Source organism: Epinephelus fuscoguttatus, linkage group LG21, assembly GCF_011397635.1.
Source record: "Epinephelus fuscoguttatus linkage group LG21, E.fuscoguttatus.final_Chr_v1".
Classification (NCBI taxonomy): Eukaryota; Metazoa; Chordata; class Actinopteri; order Perciformes; family Serranidae; genus Epinephelus; species Epinephelus fuscoguttatus.
Genome location: NC_064772.1, coordinates 8,804,105 through 8,823,260, shown reverse-complemented (window position 1 = coordinate 8,823,260; position 19,156 = coordinate 8,804,105). Strand labels below are relative to the sequence as shown.

Here is a 19,156-nt window from a genome sequence, read left to right as displayed (position 1 = left end):
TTGCTGCATTAATTCCATGATTGCTTAAATGAAACACTGCTATTTTCTCGCTCAGTGCTAAACAGGGATCAGATCTCCGTGACCATGACTAATCTTCCGCTGCGCTTTTTGTGTGTATTGGCGTGCGCCTAATTTTTCAGGATCTTTTTGCCAATTTGGAAAACTAATTGCTTTGACTCTGACTGGGCAAGCAGCGGAATATAATGCAGTTTAAAGCTTCATCTTTTATGCCCATAAATCCCTCTACAGATCCAGCCGTGTACAACACCGACTCATTAAAATGCATTAGGGCAGGTTCGCTGCCGTGTGAGAGAAGGTGATTTCTTCCCCCCCCCTCCTCATCCTTTGCGTTTTCTACTTGGCTGGTCAGTGATCCAAGGACCCTGCACCCGCGGCAGTCTCCACACACACACACTCCTGAGTCCTTCCCCACCACGCTGGTCACTTTTTTCACTTGCAAATACCCTGAGATGAAATGCTTTTGTGGTGCTCCCGGGAGCATTTCCCTCCACCGCTCACTATCTAGCACCTCATGTCTCCCTCTTCTCATTCCTCTATCCCTTTGCGCGCCTGATTTCACTCCACCTCTTTGATTTCCACCCCCCCCACCTCCCCCTCGCTGTAATTTCACCCCTATCCTGCTGTCAATCTACCCCCCAACGACTCCCTCTCCCCTCCTCTTCTTCCTCTTTCTCCTCCTCCTTTCTGTTTCTTGCTCTGACCCATGCTTGAGTTTGGAGATGGCTGGGTTACATTGGAGTCGCGGGAGGCTGTCCCACTGATTGTTAAGTGAGGGACAATTGGTCCTTTAGTCTGATTGGGTCCCCAGATAGGCAACACCAAGGATGAGAGTGTGCAGACAGCTATGAGAGGCAGAAAGCAGCGGTGACAGAGTAGTGGCAGCAAGAGAACATATATATATATATATATATATATATATATATATATATATATATGTACATATATATAGATGGAGAAAGGGGAAACTTTACAAAGAGGACAGTGAGCGAGAGCATGGACTCAAGGTGACTTTAGGGAAACTGATGCACTGCAGGCAGTAGCTTTCACAACTTTTACAAGGGAAATTTAGGGAGCGTGCAGGGAAAAGAAGAACAAAGAGATAAGAGAAGAAGAAAAACGAGCATTTTTCACAGAAGAAGGACTGAGAAAGAGGAATAAAGTTGAAAAGGAAAAAGGTAAGGCGTGGAATTTTTTGCATGTGAAAAATAATCCTTGACTTTCACCGGTCATGTTTTGAAACACAACAGTGCCAATGAGAAATGCCAATAATACTTTCAAGCTGTAAACAGTGAATGGTGAGGATGATTTAAGGGTGACTGGGGATTTGTCAGCTGTAACTGAGCGTTGAAACTCTCTGAGTGGAGATGGAGAGCGCTGGGAGGAATAAGACATGAGGTGGGAGCACCGTTTCATTACCGCACTGAATCGATGGTTCATTTTTTTTCCCTCTCTGTGTGTTAATTGATAAACAATGTTTACAGGAACAAATACATTGCATATCTGGCTGTCAAAAGTAGGTCACGGTGAATATTTGGAGAGCCTCGACTCAGCCGGGAGGGGGTTCTGTGACACATTAAAAAACTTTTGTGAACACGAGCTCAGGCTCAAAGCGTGGCTCCAATTCTCAGCACGTCTACACTGTCGCTACTTCAAACAAGTCATGCTGAAGGGAGAGGAATGCCTATCTGCTTTTTACGGACCTCTGTTTGGCATTCAGACCTCATCCCTCAGTCTGAGCCAAGGTTCTAGTTTCTCAAGATGAGAACAGATTCATTTTTTTTCCCCTATAAAACCCATTAAGCTATCGCCTGTCTTGTAAGCTCCAGCCGACAAATAAGACACTAGACTGGCATGCGCGCTGTCGCCAGGGCAGCAAGACTTTTCCAGCCATTATCAGTGTCAGCAAGAGGCGGTGAAGGATCCTCTGAAAGATGAGCATTATGCGCCGGCCTCCATATTAACAACACCTTTCAGGTTTCTGCGATGGTGCTCTTGGTTGAGATATCTTAAATGACATTCCAACGTAGGAAATGCTCTAATGGAGGGGAGGATTCTCCAGCTGCAGCCATGTGGTGGATGAAAACTGTCATTCTCCTCAGAGTCAGAAACCCCCGAAATTCAAAAGAGATTACGAGTTCGATATTAATTTGAAAGGGTCTGTCCCCAAGACACTGCTGTCTAATTTGCGGCGGAGTGACACTGATTGCAAACTTTTTTTCCGGATGACGCTTATGCATGGTGACATCATCTCCATGCACCAGTGGCTGGGATGAATGCCAGTTTGTGTGATTTAATTTCTTCATAAATGACAAGGCTCTTTTTATGGCCTCCACACAGCAATGAATGAACTGAATGTGCACCGGGGAGGGGAGGGGAGGGGACGGAGAAAGGGTCTGAGACGAGAGACAGGATTAAGGGAAACTAAAAATAAGTGCAGAGTATGAATGATACAGATGTAACACAGATGTTGGAAAGGACAGACAAGAAAGTAGAGGAGGTTACAGAAGCTGGAGTATCAAAGCAAACTTCTGAGGCTCACCAGGCGCACAAAGCCAGATCAAGAGTGGAAGAAGGGACAAGTAATTAAAAACACCTTACAGTAAACGAGCCGCCGGGGAGGGAGACACTCGTCACGGCACAGCGGTGGCGGCGGCGCACACAGCTGCACATGCCGAGGCCCGGGGAGCTCCCCACAATTAGAGAGTACGACAGAAGCAGGTTCAAAGCCTGCCCCATGCCAGCGTCTCTGTCCTGAGGGGGGTACAGGGTTAGAGGAATGAGGACGAATAGAGGGTAGCTCTGACAAACACATACATAAGCATGCTGTGCATCCACAGAGAACTCATATTCATACCCGCACACAAACAACTGTGTGATCTTGAGAGTTTGGCCAGAATACACACCTCCCTGAGCCTGTCTCTGCCTTTGAAGGCTCCCATCTCTCCCTGCTGAGGAAACTGGGTCCCTGCTGCGGGCGGTGACGGTATAGACCCTTTGCTTTAGACGCCACAAGACCTGGTCATTTTATTCCGTCTTTATATACACACATACACAAACATACCAGAGGCCACACTGCGGGGACAGCCTGCTTATTAAAAGTTGGTGCTACAGCAGACTTTAATTACGTGCAAATAAGTAAATAAACATTCAGAAATTAAAAAACTACGCTTGGTTGAGGAATGTGGCTCGTCACGCTCAGCTCGGCCCGGGAAGCGAAATTAGATTCAGCGGCTGTATTTAAGAAAACGCCTTTACATTTTTGCAACAGCGCCCGCTCAGCTTATTGTACTCGGCTTATTGAAAGACACTTTCTCATGCCGGCACTTCTGCATCTTAAAAAAAAAAAAAAAGTCAAAGTGCATCGATGCAGCCTCCCGCCCGGGTCGCAGATATACAGAGCCTTCGCCGTGGCATCCACCGTGCAGAATCAATTGTGGTTAACAAATTGGCCGTGACGTTTTGCACTGCCAGGGTGGGTGGAACCCTTTTTCATGGGTCCACCCAGTTTTTAAGGACCTTTTCCACAGTCTGGGAGGCCTCCTTTTAGAGCCGAGGTGAGTGGAGCACAGACATGGCCACTGTGAAATTAACACTTAATAATGCTCCACATAGCACTTAAACAGGGCGAACCCATACTAATGTACCACACACTGAGTTGGCCCCTGGTAACCTCATTCAGTGACTCGGACCGAAAGGTCTGGGTGAAGTTTGTGATAACATTAGCACTGGAACGATTATTTAATCAACATGTTTTTTTATGTCTGACTTACTGTCCAAACCCAAACATATAAAGTATACTCTCACATAAACCTGAGAAAAGAAGCAAACCCTAACATTTGAGAAGTTAGGTAATGTGGCATTGTTGCTTGAAAATGACTTCAATGAATAATTGGTTTTAAAAAAAGTTGCCTTTTATTATTTATTATTAATTGACCAGTTGTTCTAGCCATAGGTAATAGTTTGTATTTTTGCGGTCTTTTATTTTATTTCATAAATATGATGGCTGCGGATGTCTTAACACTATATAACACTTGTTTAAAGGAATACTTCACCCCCAAATGATTTTTTGTTTATTAATGAGTCACTATGTGTTGCACTGAATTTCTTCAGTGAACTTTGTTTTTCCACATATGCCTACAGCCAACAAAGAATCAAAAAACGGAGAAAATCCTTGACGAATTGAAGTCATAGTGGGTTGCTTTAACAACAGCAAAACTTTAGCAAAACATCTGTTGACAAACTCTCACACAACCCATGCAGAATAAGTCTCATTTATCCAGTTGTATGCTCAGTACTTTCCAAACACATGCATTTTTACTAAAACTTTACTAATTAATGCTAAACTTAAAGTGAAACAGGCATTTTACCTTGCTGTACACAGGAGTTGCTGGTCTACCGCTGCCTCAATCAGTTTGTTAAGTTGCGTTTTTGTGTGACTTTGGTTTTATTAAAGAGTTAGTTCGAGTTTATTAAAGTCACACAATGACACAAAGTAACTAACTGGTCAAGGCAGCGGTAGACCAGCAACTTGTGTGTTCAGCAAGGTAAAATGACTGTTTTTGTCAGTGGAGTCTGGTATTAAAGAAAGTGCATGGATACATTTTACTTTCAGTTCAGTTCCCTGTCGAAAGGGGTTGTCTGTTTGGGAAGTACTGGATACCGAGACTTTGGTTATACTGCACGAGTTATGAGAAGGATGTTTTGGTATAGTTTCGCTGTTGTTAAACGTGGACCCCTATGACTTCAATTCATCAAGAATTTTCTCCATTTTTGGATTCTTGGTTCACTGTGGAGGCATGTGGATTTTCCTCTTGGATTCAATGTAAAACAAGGTGAGTAACTGATATATAAATAATCACTGGGGGAGAGGAGCATTCCTTTAAATTAGCAAAATAAGCCAAGCGTTTCAAATGCATCAGTGATTGATTTTCTGTGAACACATGTAACCAAAATCAGAAGTCTAAAACTGGTGATATTATTACATGATTTGGATCATAAAGTATCAAATACCAACTTTTAGATTTTAAGTTTTTACAGAAATCCATAGTGTTTCCTAAAGTTATTAGTTATTTTGGGCATTACTGACTCATTAATCTGAACAGGTGGAGTTAGTGAGATTATGCATGCTGCCTCTGCCTGGAGGTGGTGAGTCAGTCATACTGTAAGAGTTCTTTCTGGGTTTGTTTTCCTCCGTTGGAAGGAAACGCTCACCCCTCTCACTGCTGTAGGAGCAGTTTGATGTAGTCTGTCTTTGTCAGATCGCAGTTAATGGAGCAGCAGGTGGACTTGGAGTAAGATGATACAACAATATGGCCCATCATTTTGTCACACCAGCTGCTCCCCCTGACAATCACCGTCTCCTCCACTGTCACTCAATCTCTTCCTCCCTCTCAGCGAACACCTTTGCTTTCAGGGGTTTCTTGCTTTTCAAAACAAACATAAAAACCGGATGTTGCTTTTCCACTTTTGCCGTTAATTTGCTTTTTTACTGTTGCACACTAACAAACAAATTGTGTTATTTTCTTTTGAAATGCTAGGCAGGTTTTCAAGTGGGAAGAATGTTTCAGCCTGGTGGGAAAATACCTCAAGTCTTTGCCTTAAGCTTTGTCATATGATTGCTTCTCCACCCTCCACCTCGCTCCTCATCCCTTCATCTTCCCATCCCTCCAATTCACAGCTTGTGTGGCAAACGCCAGCTGCCTTTTTTTCTATTAAACAAGCGAAATGCCATAAGAGAGATGTGTGAAATGTTTTGCCAGCACAATCACGTCACATGTCACCTCATTAGGGACAACAAAATGGAGCAAAATGCTCGGGTGCAAGCTGTGACCTTTGAGGGGGGGAGCCGAGAGGTTGAGGCCGGGGGTTTTTGAGCAAAGAACAGGGAGCTAATTTTACTTCATAATGGCAACCAGGCAGCTTGAATAGGCAGAAAAGAGGGGTGCAACGAGGTCAAGTGTCACCCATCCTGCCAAGCAGCAGAGGAGGCACAGAAACACACTCACACATATGCATGCACGCACACACTCGGCCCAGCCTCCTGCTGACAATGCAGCCACGCCCCCCACCCTTCCTTGCCTTTTGTGCCTCTTCAACAATGATTAACTGAGTTTGGCGATTCAGAGAGAGTCTGCAGCAGCACAATGCACTCTCTCTTACAAAACATAATGGAGTCAGCCCATGAGTCAAACAGTCTCTTTTTCTTCCGCTGTTTTTTATTTTCAGCCCCAAACTTTCCACCTCCCCCTGCTAACAGCCTCTTAGCTTTTCTTTCCCTTTCTCCCCCTGTCCTCTTTCTGCCTTTTTACCATCAATCCGCCTATTTTCCCCCCCAAGCTCGTTAATGCAGGCAGAGTGGGCAGATGCGGCCGTCCTCCTAATACATAAAAACAAGATGCAGATGGAAAGAGGCAGCGTAGGTGCGAAAAGGTATTGATTAGCTCAGATCGATGTGTAACCTTAAAAAACATCTAGTGCCAGAAATTCACGGAATTGACCTAGCTGATCTTAAAGATTCCTGTGATGTTCGTATCAAAAAGAGCAATGCAGCGGGAGACAGTATTTAGAGGCATAAAATCCAACATCCAGGCAATACCATAGGGGCCTTCCAAAACCTGAGATATAGGGAAAAAAACACAGTACACTTGTAATGAGCGGTGTGTAGTGCTGAGGGGATATTGTAGAACACGGTGTGAGTAAAGCTGAGCAGGGGTGTTAACAGAAACACTACAATCTCAGAACATCACACCCCCGGGCCTTTTCCAGGAGGTGTGAAGGAGCTCGCCTCTCCTCATGACAGGAAGAGGAGGAAGGAAGGGGAAGAGTGTGGTTTCACTTTTTTTTTTTTTTTGTCGATGTGAAATGCCTGATTGTCCCGAGCTGGAGGGAAAAAGCAACTGAAGCTGGTGGTTTTGAAGCGTGCAATCATTTCTGTTTTCTCCTGCAGGATCCAATTAGTTCTGTTTCCATTACAAAGTTTTAAAGAGGACCTTTTATGCTCATTTTAGGTTTATATTTATATGTTGGGTTTCTAGCAGAACATGTTTACATGCTTTAATGGTCAAAAAACTCTTTGTTTTCCTTATACTGTCTGTGATGGAACACATGTATTCACCCTCTGTCTGAGATGCTCCCTTTTAGCGCCTGTCTCTTAAAGCCTCCTCTAGAAAAGCCCAATCTGCTGTGATTGGTCAGCATTTCGGAACTGTTTATCAGTAACAAAATCATTAGAAAAGAAAGCTTCTAAAATAAAATCTCCAGAAATGGACATGTTCCAACCAATATGTTCCAAAATCTGGGACAAATTAAAAACGTCAGCAACTAAGCTTACGTGTTTCCCCCACGTTATCATGTAGCTACATGTAGCAGGGCACTTGCAGCCAGACAATGATTATAATGAAGCATAGCAGCACGTTCTTCTGTTAAAAATCACCAATAAAAGCTCCTAAACCAAAATCCTCACAACTGGACATGTTCCAGCAAGAATATGATTCAAAGATCACGGACAAGTTAACCAAGAGAATTAAACAATCAACCAAGATTATGTGTCCCTGACATTAGCATGTAGCTACATGTAGCAGTGTTTGTAATGTAAAGTTATTCACCGATCTGCCATTGCCGCCAATTCAATATGCTGAATTGGCTGAAAAAAAAGCTCAGCATTGACTGACAGCCAACCATCAGCTTGCTTTGTCAGGGCCTTAAGGCTGTATTCACAGCAAATCAGGTGCTAGTCCGCCCATTTATTTAAATGAGGGTAGTGCTTCTAGGCTACGTCCGTAGGCCCCCCATCCCCCCAAAACAAAAATAAAAACGCAGCAGCCTGTGGCAGAAAGTTGAAACAGAGTCAACTTTTGCAGAAACACAACCTGCTGTCATGCTGCAGTGGCCAATCTGTCTATAGCTTGTGTGTACTATCCGACAAAGGAGAGCACTTGATTTGCTTGTATGTGCATGCGCTCTTTTGTGGCAGTAAAGATACAGTAATGACAATCAAGAGGAATTCTACAGATCTCTTAAGTCAAAGTGAACAAACTTATAGCGGTGACAAATACTTACTGAGATGGGGAGATTTGCTCTCTGTATTTGGTGTCCACCCTCGACTCCCCCACAGATGGACCATTTAAGTGATACTACCGAACCGCCACACAACCTTGCAACTAATCACTGCAACACATGATTTGTTGTGGACGCAGCCTAAAGCTCAATTGTGAACCCAATTGCTACCTGAAGTCACAGAAATACTTGAAATGACCACAACCTCTAAACGCCACATAACGTGCTGATGGCACGACGATTAGCTTTAACCCCTGCTTGCTCCTGTGTCCACCATGATAAAGGATTCTTATTGATTTCTCATCTACATTGTTATCCTGGTGCTGACACTTAACTTGAACACATTATGTGTTACCATCACATAATGCGGTGTGAAGAGGTCATGGTCATTTCTCTGAAACCAGGTTGCCTGTTTGTTTATGCTGTCATGTGGTTGCCTGGCTACCCAGTGGTGGCGACAACACCCCCGGCTGTTGTTCACCAAGAAATAATTACACCACGTAACCTGCCAAACACCCTTGACATCCAGTCTTCTGTTCTTTATATTTATAACTTTCTGATGGTGGGAGGGTCTGTAGTAGTGAGCGGCAGCATGACATGAACGTTTTGTTGTATACCCATTGTCCCCGCCTTCTCCTTCTCTGATATTACCTCCTCGCCTCCTCCATGTGGCCTCTTCAGCAGCATAAGAGGTCCCCTTCATTCAACTGTGTAAGGCTCATTATAGCTCAACAAAAACTCAGTAGTAGAGGGCTAATCTGGAAAGCAGGAGAAAAAGCTGCGAATATGTGTCATCCGCAGGCGTCCCACAGTGCAGCTCAGTGTACGACAAAAGGATGACGGCGTCCAAAAGGAAATAAATCTGAGGCTAATCTGTCTTCTTTTCTCTTCCAGGACGCCAACAGTAGCCAGAGGGAGCCAGGGAACAACTGCAGAAATTGGAAAAGTTTTCTCAAATACTACCCTGCACTTCACAATGGGAGACCGATTGCATCTTCCAGCAGTTGCCAGCAGCGTGCTCCCTGTGGCCCTCTGCATTTTGACCCTTATGCCCCACAGCCTTCTGGGTAAGCCCACAGAGGAGGAAAACACAGGCAGCTCAGCATTGCTCCAGAGGGTGAAGAGAGGCTGGGTGTGGAACCAGTTCTTTGTCCTGGAGGAGTACACCGGACTGGAGCCACTTTATATCGGGAAGGTCAGTGTTGCATACATCCTGCACACATACGTGCACACACATAAAAGGTATAACCTGGAGAGATGCAAAGCCTGGATGTTCCTGGCCTGGTAGGGGAGCAGCATTTCTGCATGTCCTCTCCACTTTGTGTACATGGGGGTGCCTTAGTGTTGGTGTTTCAAAGAGATTTCAACTAGTAACTTTCAAACAGGGCAAACTAATAGATCTATAGGGGAGCTCAGCAGCCTGCAGGTCATCTGCTGCTTGAGCCAGAGCCGAGCGCACGAATGCAAAAGAGAAGATCATGGGTGGGCAGCACAGCAAACTTCAACCACAGCGAAAGAAAAAAAATCCCAATTTAATCCCTGGATGCACTGCGCCCATACTACAGACGGGCTCTCCTCTGTCCACTTTGAACCAGAGCCAGACAGCAGTGATTGAGTTAATTGACTCGAACCGCGGCTTCACTCAGTCGGCCTCATTCCACAGAAGCGGACGGAGCACGTCTACAACACAACTGACATGCTCTGAAAAGAGCAGACAAGGGATGGATACTCACAAAGGAGCACTTTGATCGCTCAGTCGCTAAAGTGAATTGAACATTTGATCAATAGTTGTAAGGCCAGTCATCATCAGCAGGGAGACACAACAATCTTGTTTTTAAATTGTATGTACACAGTGTTTGAGCTGGAGAGCGCCAATGTGAAAATGCTTTGAAAATATCCCATTACTTTAGCCTCTCTGAAAACCAGTGTCATGAAATCCCAGGGATAGATACGTGTAATTAGCAGGATTCTCCTATTTATCAGCTGTAGCATAACTTTTCTAGCATGTCTAAAAGTATGATCACTGTCATCTGACTCCACCCAAATGCACAAACTTATTTAACAGGATGCCTATAAGCCAATCACAGTATTCTACATTATCTTAAGTGAACTGCCCCCTTTGTAATGAGCATAGCCAACTGTGAGGCAAGGAGTAAGCACAAGGCATATTCTAATTCATTTACTGTTAACATATATAAATTTTGTTTAAACTGTGCTCAAAGTAAACATGACATGTTACATTACTTACACATGTCAAAATATCATATGAAAGATTTAAAACTTAATCCGTCTATTGAAATGGATGGTTGATCTGATGGTGGATCTCAAAATATGTAGGCCATCAGTAGCGGCTCATGGTGAAATTGGGTGGGAGGGCTAACGCATTAGGCCTATGGCCTATACTGATCAATAGTTCAGCTGCAGTAACAGTAACATCACACCGAGATACAGTACCAGGTTACAGCAACAATGCACTACAACAAAACTAGAGAATTAGGCTAACTACAAAAATGTTCTGATGCCAAAAGCTGGCTTGCTGGCTCACTCACACACACACACACACACACACACACACACATCCACACACACACACACACACGGTAAAGAAAGGAAAGGAGTAATGCTCCTTTAATAAGAGGTTAGGGCTTGGGCCTAGGGCTGGGCGGTATGGCCAGAGATATTGGATAAAGTGAGATACCCCACTCAGCTCACTTCCTGATTCAGTGACGTCAGCGCCATGCCCCCGTAGGAGACTTGCGGCAGCTCTGAATGTATTGTCGTCAATGAGGAAAATGAACGTGATCACAATTTATGGTCAATTCTTTCGCCCTATAGTCACTAAAGTAAATATTGGGTTTGTTTTCCACAAGCCATACATCTTACCAACATTCTGACACTAAGCTGCATTTTTCATCCGTACAGATCAAGAGAAAGTTAACTTTGTTTGAGCCCTGTCCGTCTCAGAAAACAAGTTCTTGCGAGATCTCGTGATCTTTGAGGGAGAACAGGCTCTGATTGGAGGGAGAGCTAACCACGCCCACTTAGGAGACAGGAAGAGTAACAGTTTTCTTAACATTGGATAAGCCTACGGTGGGGTATCTCCTTTATCCAATATCTCTGATATGGCCTAAAATCAATATCATGGTATTATTTTGGGGGGATACGGTGAGGGTATGATATCGCGGTATCGTCTTCTCTCTTTTTTTTTACACCTTAAATAAATCAATTTAAAAAGCCATACAAGTCTAGGATGGAAACTACTTATTGTCAGAAGTAAAACGGTTGCTATTATTGTGTATAAAACGTTATATAGTATGTATAAACATTAGAGGGAAGAGGGAGGGCTGGCAGCTCCCGGGCCCCCTTCTCCCGCAGGCCTGGGTTTGGGGCAGTCGGCCAGGCCACCTCCATCACGCAGCAAGGGAGGAGCATAAGGCAGGCCACCCGGCCGCCGGGCCCCGTTCTGCTGTTCATGTTTACTGCGGTAAGTTACCGTCACCGCGAATACTGCCCAGCCCTACTTGGGCCTACCTTATTTGAAAAGAAGCTCACATCAGCGGCCTTTCTGGGATGCAAACAGGTTAATCACCAAGTCATTTAAATTAATTTTTGGATGAGGTCCCGCTCAATAGACAGCATTTAAAATAATCCATCTCGTTCAGCATGATGCTAACGCATTTCGTAAGACTCAACGCTCACTCTCTCACTACAGTAACAGCGGGCAGGCCCTCACTGTACTTCCATGCACTGTCATTGGCCAAAAGTCAGTGGCCTGAGCTGAATTAATTTAGCCCAACTGGACAGTAAAGGCTTGTCACGACACCTGTCACTCACGATGTGACAACAATGACTGGAAGCTGATTCTAGGAGTATGGGCTGTAAAAAATCAGCCCATTTAGATAAATCCTGCATTTTTGTGACTATTTTAGTGCTGTTGCTGCTATAGGTTCCACCAAAAACAATCAGTTCTAAGGTTCATTAACTAATATTTTCTTTAATTTAATAATTTTCTCATCTTTATTGTAAAAGATAGGCAGGGCTTAGCCCTGCTAGCCCATTTATACCAGCAGTCTCTGTAGGCCATGTGTTTTAAAGCATCACTTATATGAATTAACCATTGATGAAAAAGAAATAATCTCATGTTTTTTTGTTTGTCATTTGTAATGTTATGTGGTTTCTGCATACAGATTCTTCGTCCATTGGAATGGATGGAAAAATTAACACAAAGGATCCTCATCAAAAAAAAAATATTTTGCTAATGATTTATGAGTTCATTTAGAGTAGAAATACACCATTACAGTATTATTTGTGTGTGTTTGGAACATAATTGGGTTCTGAACAGGTTATAACTAGGCCTACAACTACAAATGAAACTCATCAGGTAAAGATGCATTACAGAATTTTGCACGCTCAGCTAAAGGTGGTTTTGTTACAGACAGATGCCACTCTGTATTGTTTTGGCTGTTTGACAAAAAGACAAAACATATTTGTACTGTACTGTGGAGAAACGTTAGCTGCCTGCATGTCATTAAGTCACCAACTGACAGTTCACGCTGGCACATAATTCATCGTTAGAGTCCTTTTTAGATGATCTAGATGAGCAGTTTGTCATTGTTACTATGAGTGGAAAACACAGTAATCATTGAATGAATGCCACTTCAGAATAATTAAAGTATCCCAGTACGATAGCTGTTGACACTAAATGTGAGTTACAGTAAATTGGTCTAGTTACTTGGAAGTTTTCCAGTAAAATAAAGATAAATAAAATATTGTCAGAGGCACATTTCAGCATTGATGAAACAAAGAGTTGTGCTGTATTAATAACCCTATTATTTATGTGATATGTTCTGTAATGTAATTGAATATCACATTAGGTGCCTGATATAATATGTCAAACGTCAATTCTCATCCATTTCTGAATATTTTGTAGCACCCAGTAGGTATCCAGTCTTTACAGTATTGTTCATTATCCACCTTGAATGAGCAATGACCTTCTAGAACGGTACTAATGAGCCCATTTGACACCCGCCTACACAATCATGGCGCAAACACTGTATTATACTGCATGTAAATTGTGAACTCAGATAATATCTGTGCTGATAACAAATTGGAAATGGCACTGAAGTGAATAAAGCCTGATTTCTGCAGAGCGTTCTGTCAGAACTTAACTCTACACTGAACAAAAATATAAATGCAGGAATTTTGTTTTTGCTCCCATTTTCATGAGTTGAAATAAAAGATTTTATAATTTTTCTATGCAATAGTTCTCTCTGTTTACAGATTTGTTTAAATGCGTGTCAGTGAGTACTTCTCTTTTTCCAAGATAATCTATCCACCTGAGCAGTGTGGCATATGAAGATGCTGATTTAACAGCATTACTACTACACAAGGGTATCTTGTGATGGTCACAGTAAAAAGCCAGCTTAAAATGTACAGTTCGATCACACAACATGATGCCAAACATGTCATGAGTTTTGAGGAAATGTGCCATTGGCATGCTGACTGCAGGGCTGTCCACCAGAGCTGTTGCCCATGAACTGAATGTTTATTTTACCACCATAAGCAGTCTCTAATGTCATTTCTGAGAATTTAGCAGTACATCCAACTGGTGTAAAGAGCCAGCCCAGGACCTCCACATCTGGCTCATTCACCTCTAAGATCATCTGAGATGAGCCATTCTGCCCATGAATTAAATGTTCATTTCACTATCATTAGTTGTCTCCAGTGTCATTCCTGAGAATTTGGCAGTACATCCAACCATCCTCATAGCTGCAGACCATATGTAACCACAACAGCCCACTACTCCACATACAGCGTCTTCACCTGCAAGACTGTTTGAGACCAGCCATCCAGACAACTGATGCAATACTTGGTTAAACTTTCAGCACAAACCATCAGAAACCATCTCAAGGAAGCTCATCTTAGTGGCTTGTTTGAGGCGATCTTTCAGGTGAAGAAGCAGTAGATTGGTTGGATGTACTGCCAATTTTTTAAGAAAGCCACTGGAGATTAACCTGGAAATCCAGATCCCCCGCCCCCAGCAAATTCAAATTTGCACTGCACGGGGATCTGGCTCGGATGAGCAGAGCCCGGTGAATCAGATCAGTCTATCTGACAGAGGCAGGCTCTGGGCGGGCGTAACATGATGAAGACAGCGCTGCGCCGTAGGAGTCGAAAAGTGAACAGCCAAGATGGCAGCTGCCGAGGGACCGCATCCATTCAATTTAGCTTTTGAAGACATGCTGAGCCAACTACACTTATTGTTCTGTTCCCATGACGTGTTTTATACAGCTAGTATGTTACTTCTAACATGAAATTAAAGCATTAACTCAAATTGAGGGCAAAACACTTATCTTTTTCCTTGAGAGACGAACAGGAGACTGCCCTAGAAGCCTTCGCTTCCAGGAAGGAAGTTTTTGCTGTTTTGCCGACGGGATACAGCAAAAGCATAATATATCAGTTAGCCCCACTGGTCGGCAAACAAATGGGGCTTACTGCAATGAATATGTCACCTTGTTTTTTGCTCTGATTGGCTATCGTGCTATCCAGTTGTGTGCAGCGGCATGTAATATGCCTCAGTTAGTGCCGCCCCTTGGGTAGGAAGGGTGTATCAGTGAGGGCCAGACTCAAAATCTTTCTAGATTTGAGTCTGGATTTCCAGGCTAACTGAAGATGGCTTTTTGTGGTCAAATGAATTCACGGTAACAGCTCTGGTGAACATTGCTGCAGTATGCATGCCAATGGCATACTCCCCCATAACTTGCAGCATTTTTGGCATTGTGTTGTGTGATCAAACTGCACATTTTAGAGTAGGTTTTATTGTGACCAGCCCATGTCACACCTGTGTAACAATCAGGCAGTTAAATTAGCATCCTGATATGTGACACCTATAGGTGGATGGATTAAATATTATGTTGGTAAAGTGCTCACTAACATGGATTTAAACAAATTTGGGCACAAAGAAAGAACAAAGGCTTTTGTGTGCAAAGAAAAATTAGATCAAATCTTTTAGTTAAGTTCAGTCATGAAAAATTGATGCAAAAACATATTGTGTTTCTGTTTTTCTTCTGTGCATCTCTCTCAATGCCCAAATGTAAAGGCATTAAAATACTCTCTGTTCCCAAATTCCTGAAACTACAATGCCTTGATCTTAAAACACAGACTCCTGACCTTTGAATTTGCCTCAGTATTCCTCGTCGACTTTTAAAACACTGAACCGCACATCCTCTGATATTTCCCATTGGAAATGATGCAAACCTGCCTAATTAGTGCTCTGGAATAACTTCCCCTCCACCACTCGGGAATACCGAGGAAAAAGCCAGGATCCAAAAAGTCATGTGCTTCGACCAGATACGAGAGTAACAAGTCCTGAGAGGGAACCATGTATGCTGTGGTATAAAGTACTGTATCTGCTTACAGTCGCTGTAGCATATTCACTTCCATCTTTCCATTTATCGTTTCTTCAATGATTCTTTTTAAAGCCGCACACCCTCATTTTTCCAAGCTGAATGAAATAAGTAACTTTGACATGTCGGGCTGTTTCCCAGAGAGCCACTCATGGCAGAAAGCCACTGTAGGATATGACAAAGCAGGAGACACATGTACTGTAGGTTTTTTTCTCCTCAGCTCGCCCTACCTTGTGACTGTTGAGGAGCTTAGTATTCAGAGCTGTGGGGATGTCGAAGGTTTGGGCTGAGACGGAGCAGGTAATTGATAGCCTGAGTGTCAAACTCTTTTCATAGGTATGAGTGGAGAGGAAGGATCAGTGGAGGAGAAGGCGGATGAGGCAGGAGGGGAAGGCACCGGCCTGAGATATATCACCACGAGGCACAGGGCTGAAGCCCACAATGGGGTGTTGATTAAAAAATATATTCTGGGCCGAGCTCGAATGCGTGGCACTTTCCAGGAGAGAGTGCAGGTGGTTCACGTTGTCCGAAGAGATAGGAAAAGCTGTATTGTCTGGCTGCTCGGGGAATGATAGGTTTTGTGAAGATTGCTTCTGAACTATCACCGGAATAACAACAATGAGTTCTGTAGCTGCAAACTTTTAGCAGTTCAACAACCTCAGCTCGGTCATTTCACGTAGTGGCCCCAGACGACGAAAAGGCAAAAGCAAGTATCTTGAAAAAGAGTGTGGTTTTTGAGTCAGTGGGGGTTTTTTTGTCACTGCAGTGTTGTGAGCTCGCCTGTTGATTATATACCAGACAGACGTCAATGGGGGCATTTAATTCTGCACTGCCAGTGTGATGGCAGTAAGTACTCATCATATGCAGAGACCCTTTAAGTACAAAGTAAGGAGTGATTGCACATCAACAGGCTGGCATTTGCACTCACAGGCCACAAAAGGCAACTGATTGCACTGCAGGGCCCATGGCAACAAACAGGCCGTAAGCTGTGATTACATGTCTACTTACAGCTGCAGTATTAAAGTACGCATTAAACCACACACCACCCCTGGAGGTTTGGCGTTAATTTACCCACTGGTTTAATTAGGAATTAATGTTTTGGCAGAACTGTCTTATACAGGTTTTTGTGCAATTTAAAACAAAGACCCAGTGGTGGTTATTCCAAATAAATAGTAGTAGTATTAGTTTAAAACAATAAAAGAAAAACATTTAGATTTTTTTTACTTCCCCCATTTGAGGCACCCCCTATGGATGATGGCACCATTAGCATTTGCCTGTACTGCCTATACTATGGGCTGGCACTGACAATGTAAACATTGGATTCTAACTTGTAATAGCAAATTTGGGCTGTAGCTGTAGCAGTGGCGATCCTAGACTCTAAGGGCCCCCAGGCAAAGAAGCCCATCGGCCCTGACTGTCCTAAATAAGACTATTCATCTGTCACACAGTGGCTTGAAGTGGCCCCACTTAAGGCTCATTTAGGCCCTGTCTATGGATACACATATTTTTGAAAAATGATATTTTCCCACTTTAACTGAAAATAATTTTGTCCACACAACCTTTGCTTTGGGAAACATCTCTTGTCAAAAGTAGAGTGCAAAGATAACCCCAAACGCTTGCCCATGTTAGCTGGCTTCTACAGTCTCCCGTGGTTGCAAAGGTAGTGAAGTATAGCTGCAGGCTCATGTTACGTTTTTCAAAACACCTAACATTACTGGAGATCTCATCACCATTGATTCCCATTCAATAGAAGGCAGAAGGAGCTCACTCAAGGATGTGATTAATGCTCTGTGCATCGGAATGTTTTTTCACTCCTCATCCACAACAGTTCCATTCTCAAGACAGTCTCACCATCTTCCGGTCTGACCAAGGCTAAAACCATCATTTCTGGCGGACTTTAAACTGCAGATGCTAAGGTTGACCAAAAAACACTGGATGCAGCAGACATCTGTGTTTGTTCATGCAGTGGTGCAGCAATAGGTCTGATTGTAAAGCAGTCATTCATCCAATCAGTGCTAACAAAACAAACCAACAATCTGCCTCTGTTATTGTTTCTGGTGCAGGCTCATTACACAAAGCAACAATGGGCATTTAGGGGGGGACGTCATTGTTTCCCAAATGCTCCATGTTACACATCCACACAGATATAATGCAACGGTTTTAAAAAATCTGCCCCTTAGAGGGCATTTTCAAAAATATCCGTTTTAGTGACCTAAAGCTCAGTTAGTATGTGGACAAGAGGCCAAAATGTAGAGGAAAATATGTTTTCAAAAATATCTGTATATTTTATACAAAAATAGATACGTCCATTTCAAATGTTGTAAGCGTAATTGCCACATTCTTCCATGTCATTTATATTGGCATGAATAGCCTACATGCCAGCAAACAAAACCAAATGGAACCAGTCATAAATGTTGAACAATTTATGTACTTGGGCACGATTATTGATTAGACCCTAACTTTTAATGAAAACTCAGAGAACATTTTTAAGAGAGCCAATCAGCATCTGTTTTTAATCAGGAAGCTGAAGAGCTTCGGTGTACAGAGGTCCAGCTGAAAGCATTTTATCATTTCCCATTACAGCATGGTACGACAATTCTAGTGCAAAGAACAAAAACAAGTTCTCTAGGATTGTAAACATTGCAGGGAAAGTGATTGGCAAGTCACAGAAACAACTCAGCAGAATAACTGACAGTGCTGTATACAGGAAGGCTAAGCATATAATTGACAATGCCTCACATCCATTACACTCAGAGTTTGAGCTGCTCCCTTCTGGGCGTCAATATAGGGTCTCAAGAACTAGTTGAAAAATATATAAGAAGTCCTTTATTCCCTATGCCATATCAGCAATGAACACAGAATGATTGTACGAGGGAAGACTACTATTTTATAAGATGTGCTCTCATTTACTATTTATACAACTTATTGCTCCTATCTGCATATTTGCACTATTGTGTCATATTTTTTATGTGTCTGTACATACCTTTGATATGTTTGAGAGAAGCCAAAGACAAATCTTGACTGAGGTGGACAATAAAGTTATCTATCTATACATCCTCTAGAAAGCTGCTGTCTCAAATGGACCTCCACTTTTTCTCTGCTGCCATCCAATTCCATCCAATCTCCTCCCAGCTGTTCTGTAGTGACTGTTTGTCCCTGTGCCCCAGCAAAGTAACATTGTACTGATGTTTAAATTTAGGACAAAGTCACATAACCGCTCAAAAAGTTTTGCTATTTTAAATTGTCTTTGTTGTAGCCCGTGTTCGTATCTTGCTAGAACTATTGGTTACTCTGCCCCCACAGTTTGTGGTGGTACTGTTCCATTTCGTTCATATCCGTAAGCTTTCAAAAAATGTTCACAAATATGGACGACACAAATGCAGAGCAGACAGAAGGTTCCATCCATGTCCATATGCATATCTAACGTTGAGAAGGGGGGGCACCTTTGCACTCCATACTGCCTTTTTGGAAGTTTTAAGGGGGTTTATGGTTGCCATTGCAAAATGTGCCAGTATGAGTGGCCATTAGGGACTCCTTTACCTTTACCTTTACCTTTTAAACTTTTGCCTGGTTTCCTCTCAGTGTGCCACTGAGCAAGCTGAATGAATAGAAATTGCTCTCTAAATATACAGTAGTAGGACTGTACACATTTTTTGTTGTTGTGTTGGCTCTGT

The 19,156-nt window shown here is 42.9% G+C and overlaps 1 protein-coding gene across 5 annotated transcripts in view; it reads left to right on the top strand.

The window, feature by feature from the left end:
• LOC125881506 (cadherin-20-like) overlaps window positions 1-19,156 on the top strand; it is a 712,657-nt gene that overhangs the window by 664,094 nt on the left and 29,407 nt on the right. For 4 of the 5 annotated variants that reach the window (XM_049564601.1, XM_049564600.1, XM_049564598.1 and 1 more), the window contains one exon: window positions 8,971-9,271. In XM_049564601.1, coding sequence (XP_049420558.1) covers window positions 9,053-9,271 — 219 coding nt within the window. In that variant the 5' untranslated portion in view covers window positions 8,971-9,052. Of the gene's footprint in view, window positions 1-1,067; window positions 1,197-8,970; window positions 9,272-19,156 lie in introns of those variants that run through there. The other variant, XM_049564602.1, reaches the window with a different exon arrangement.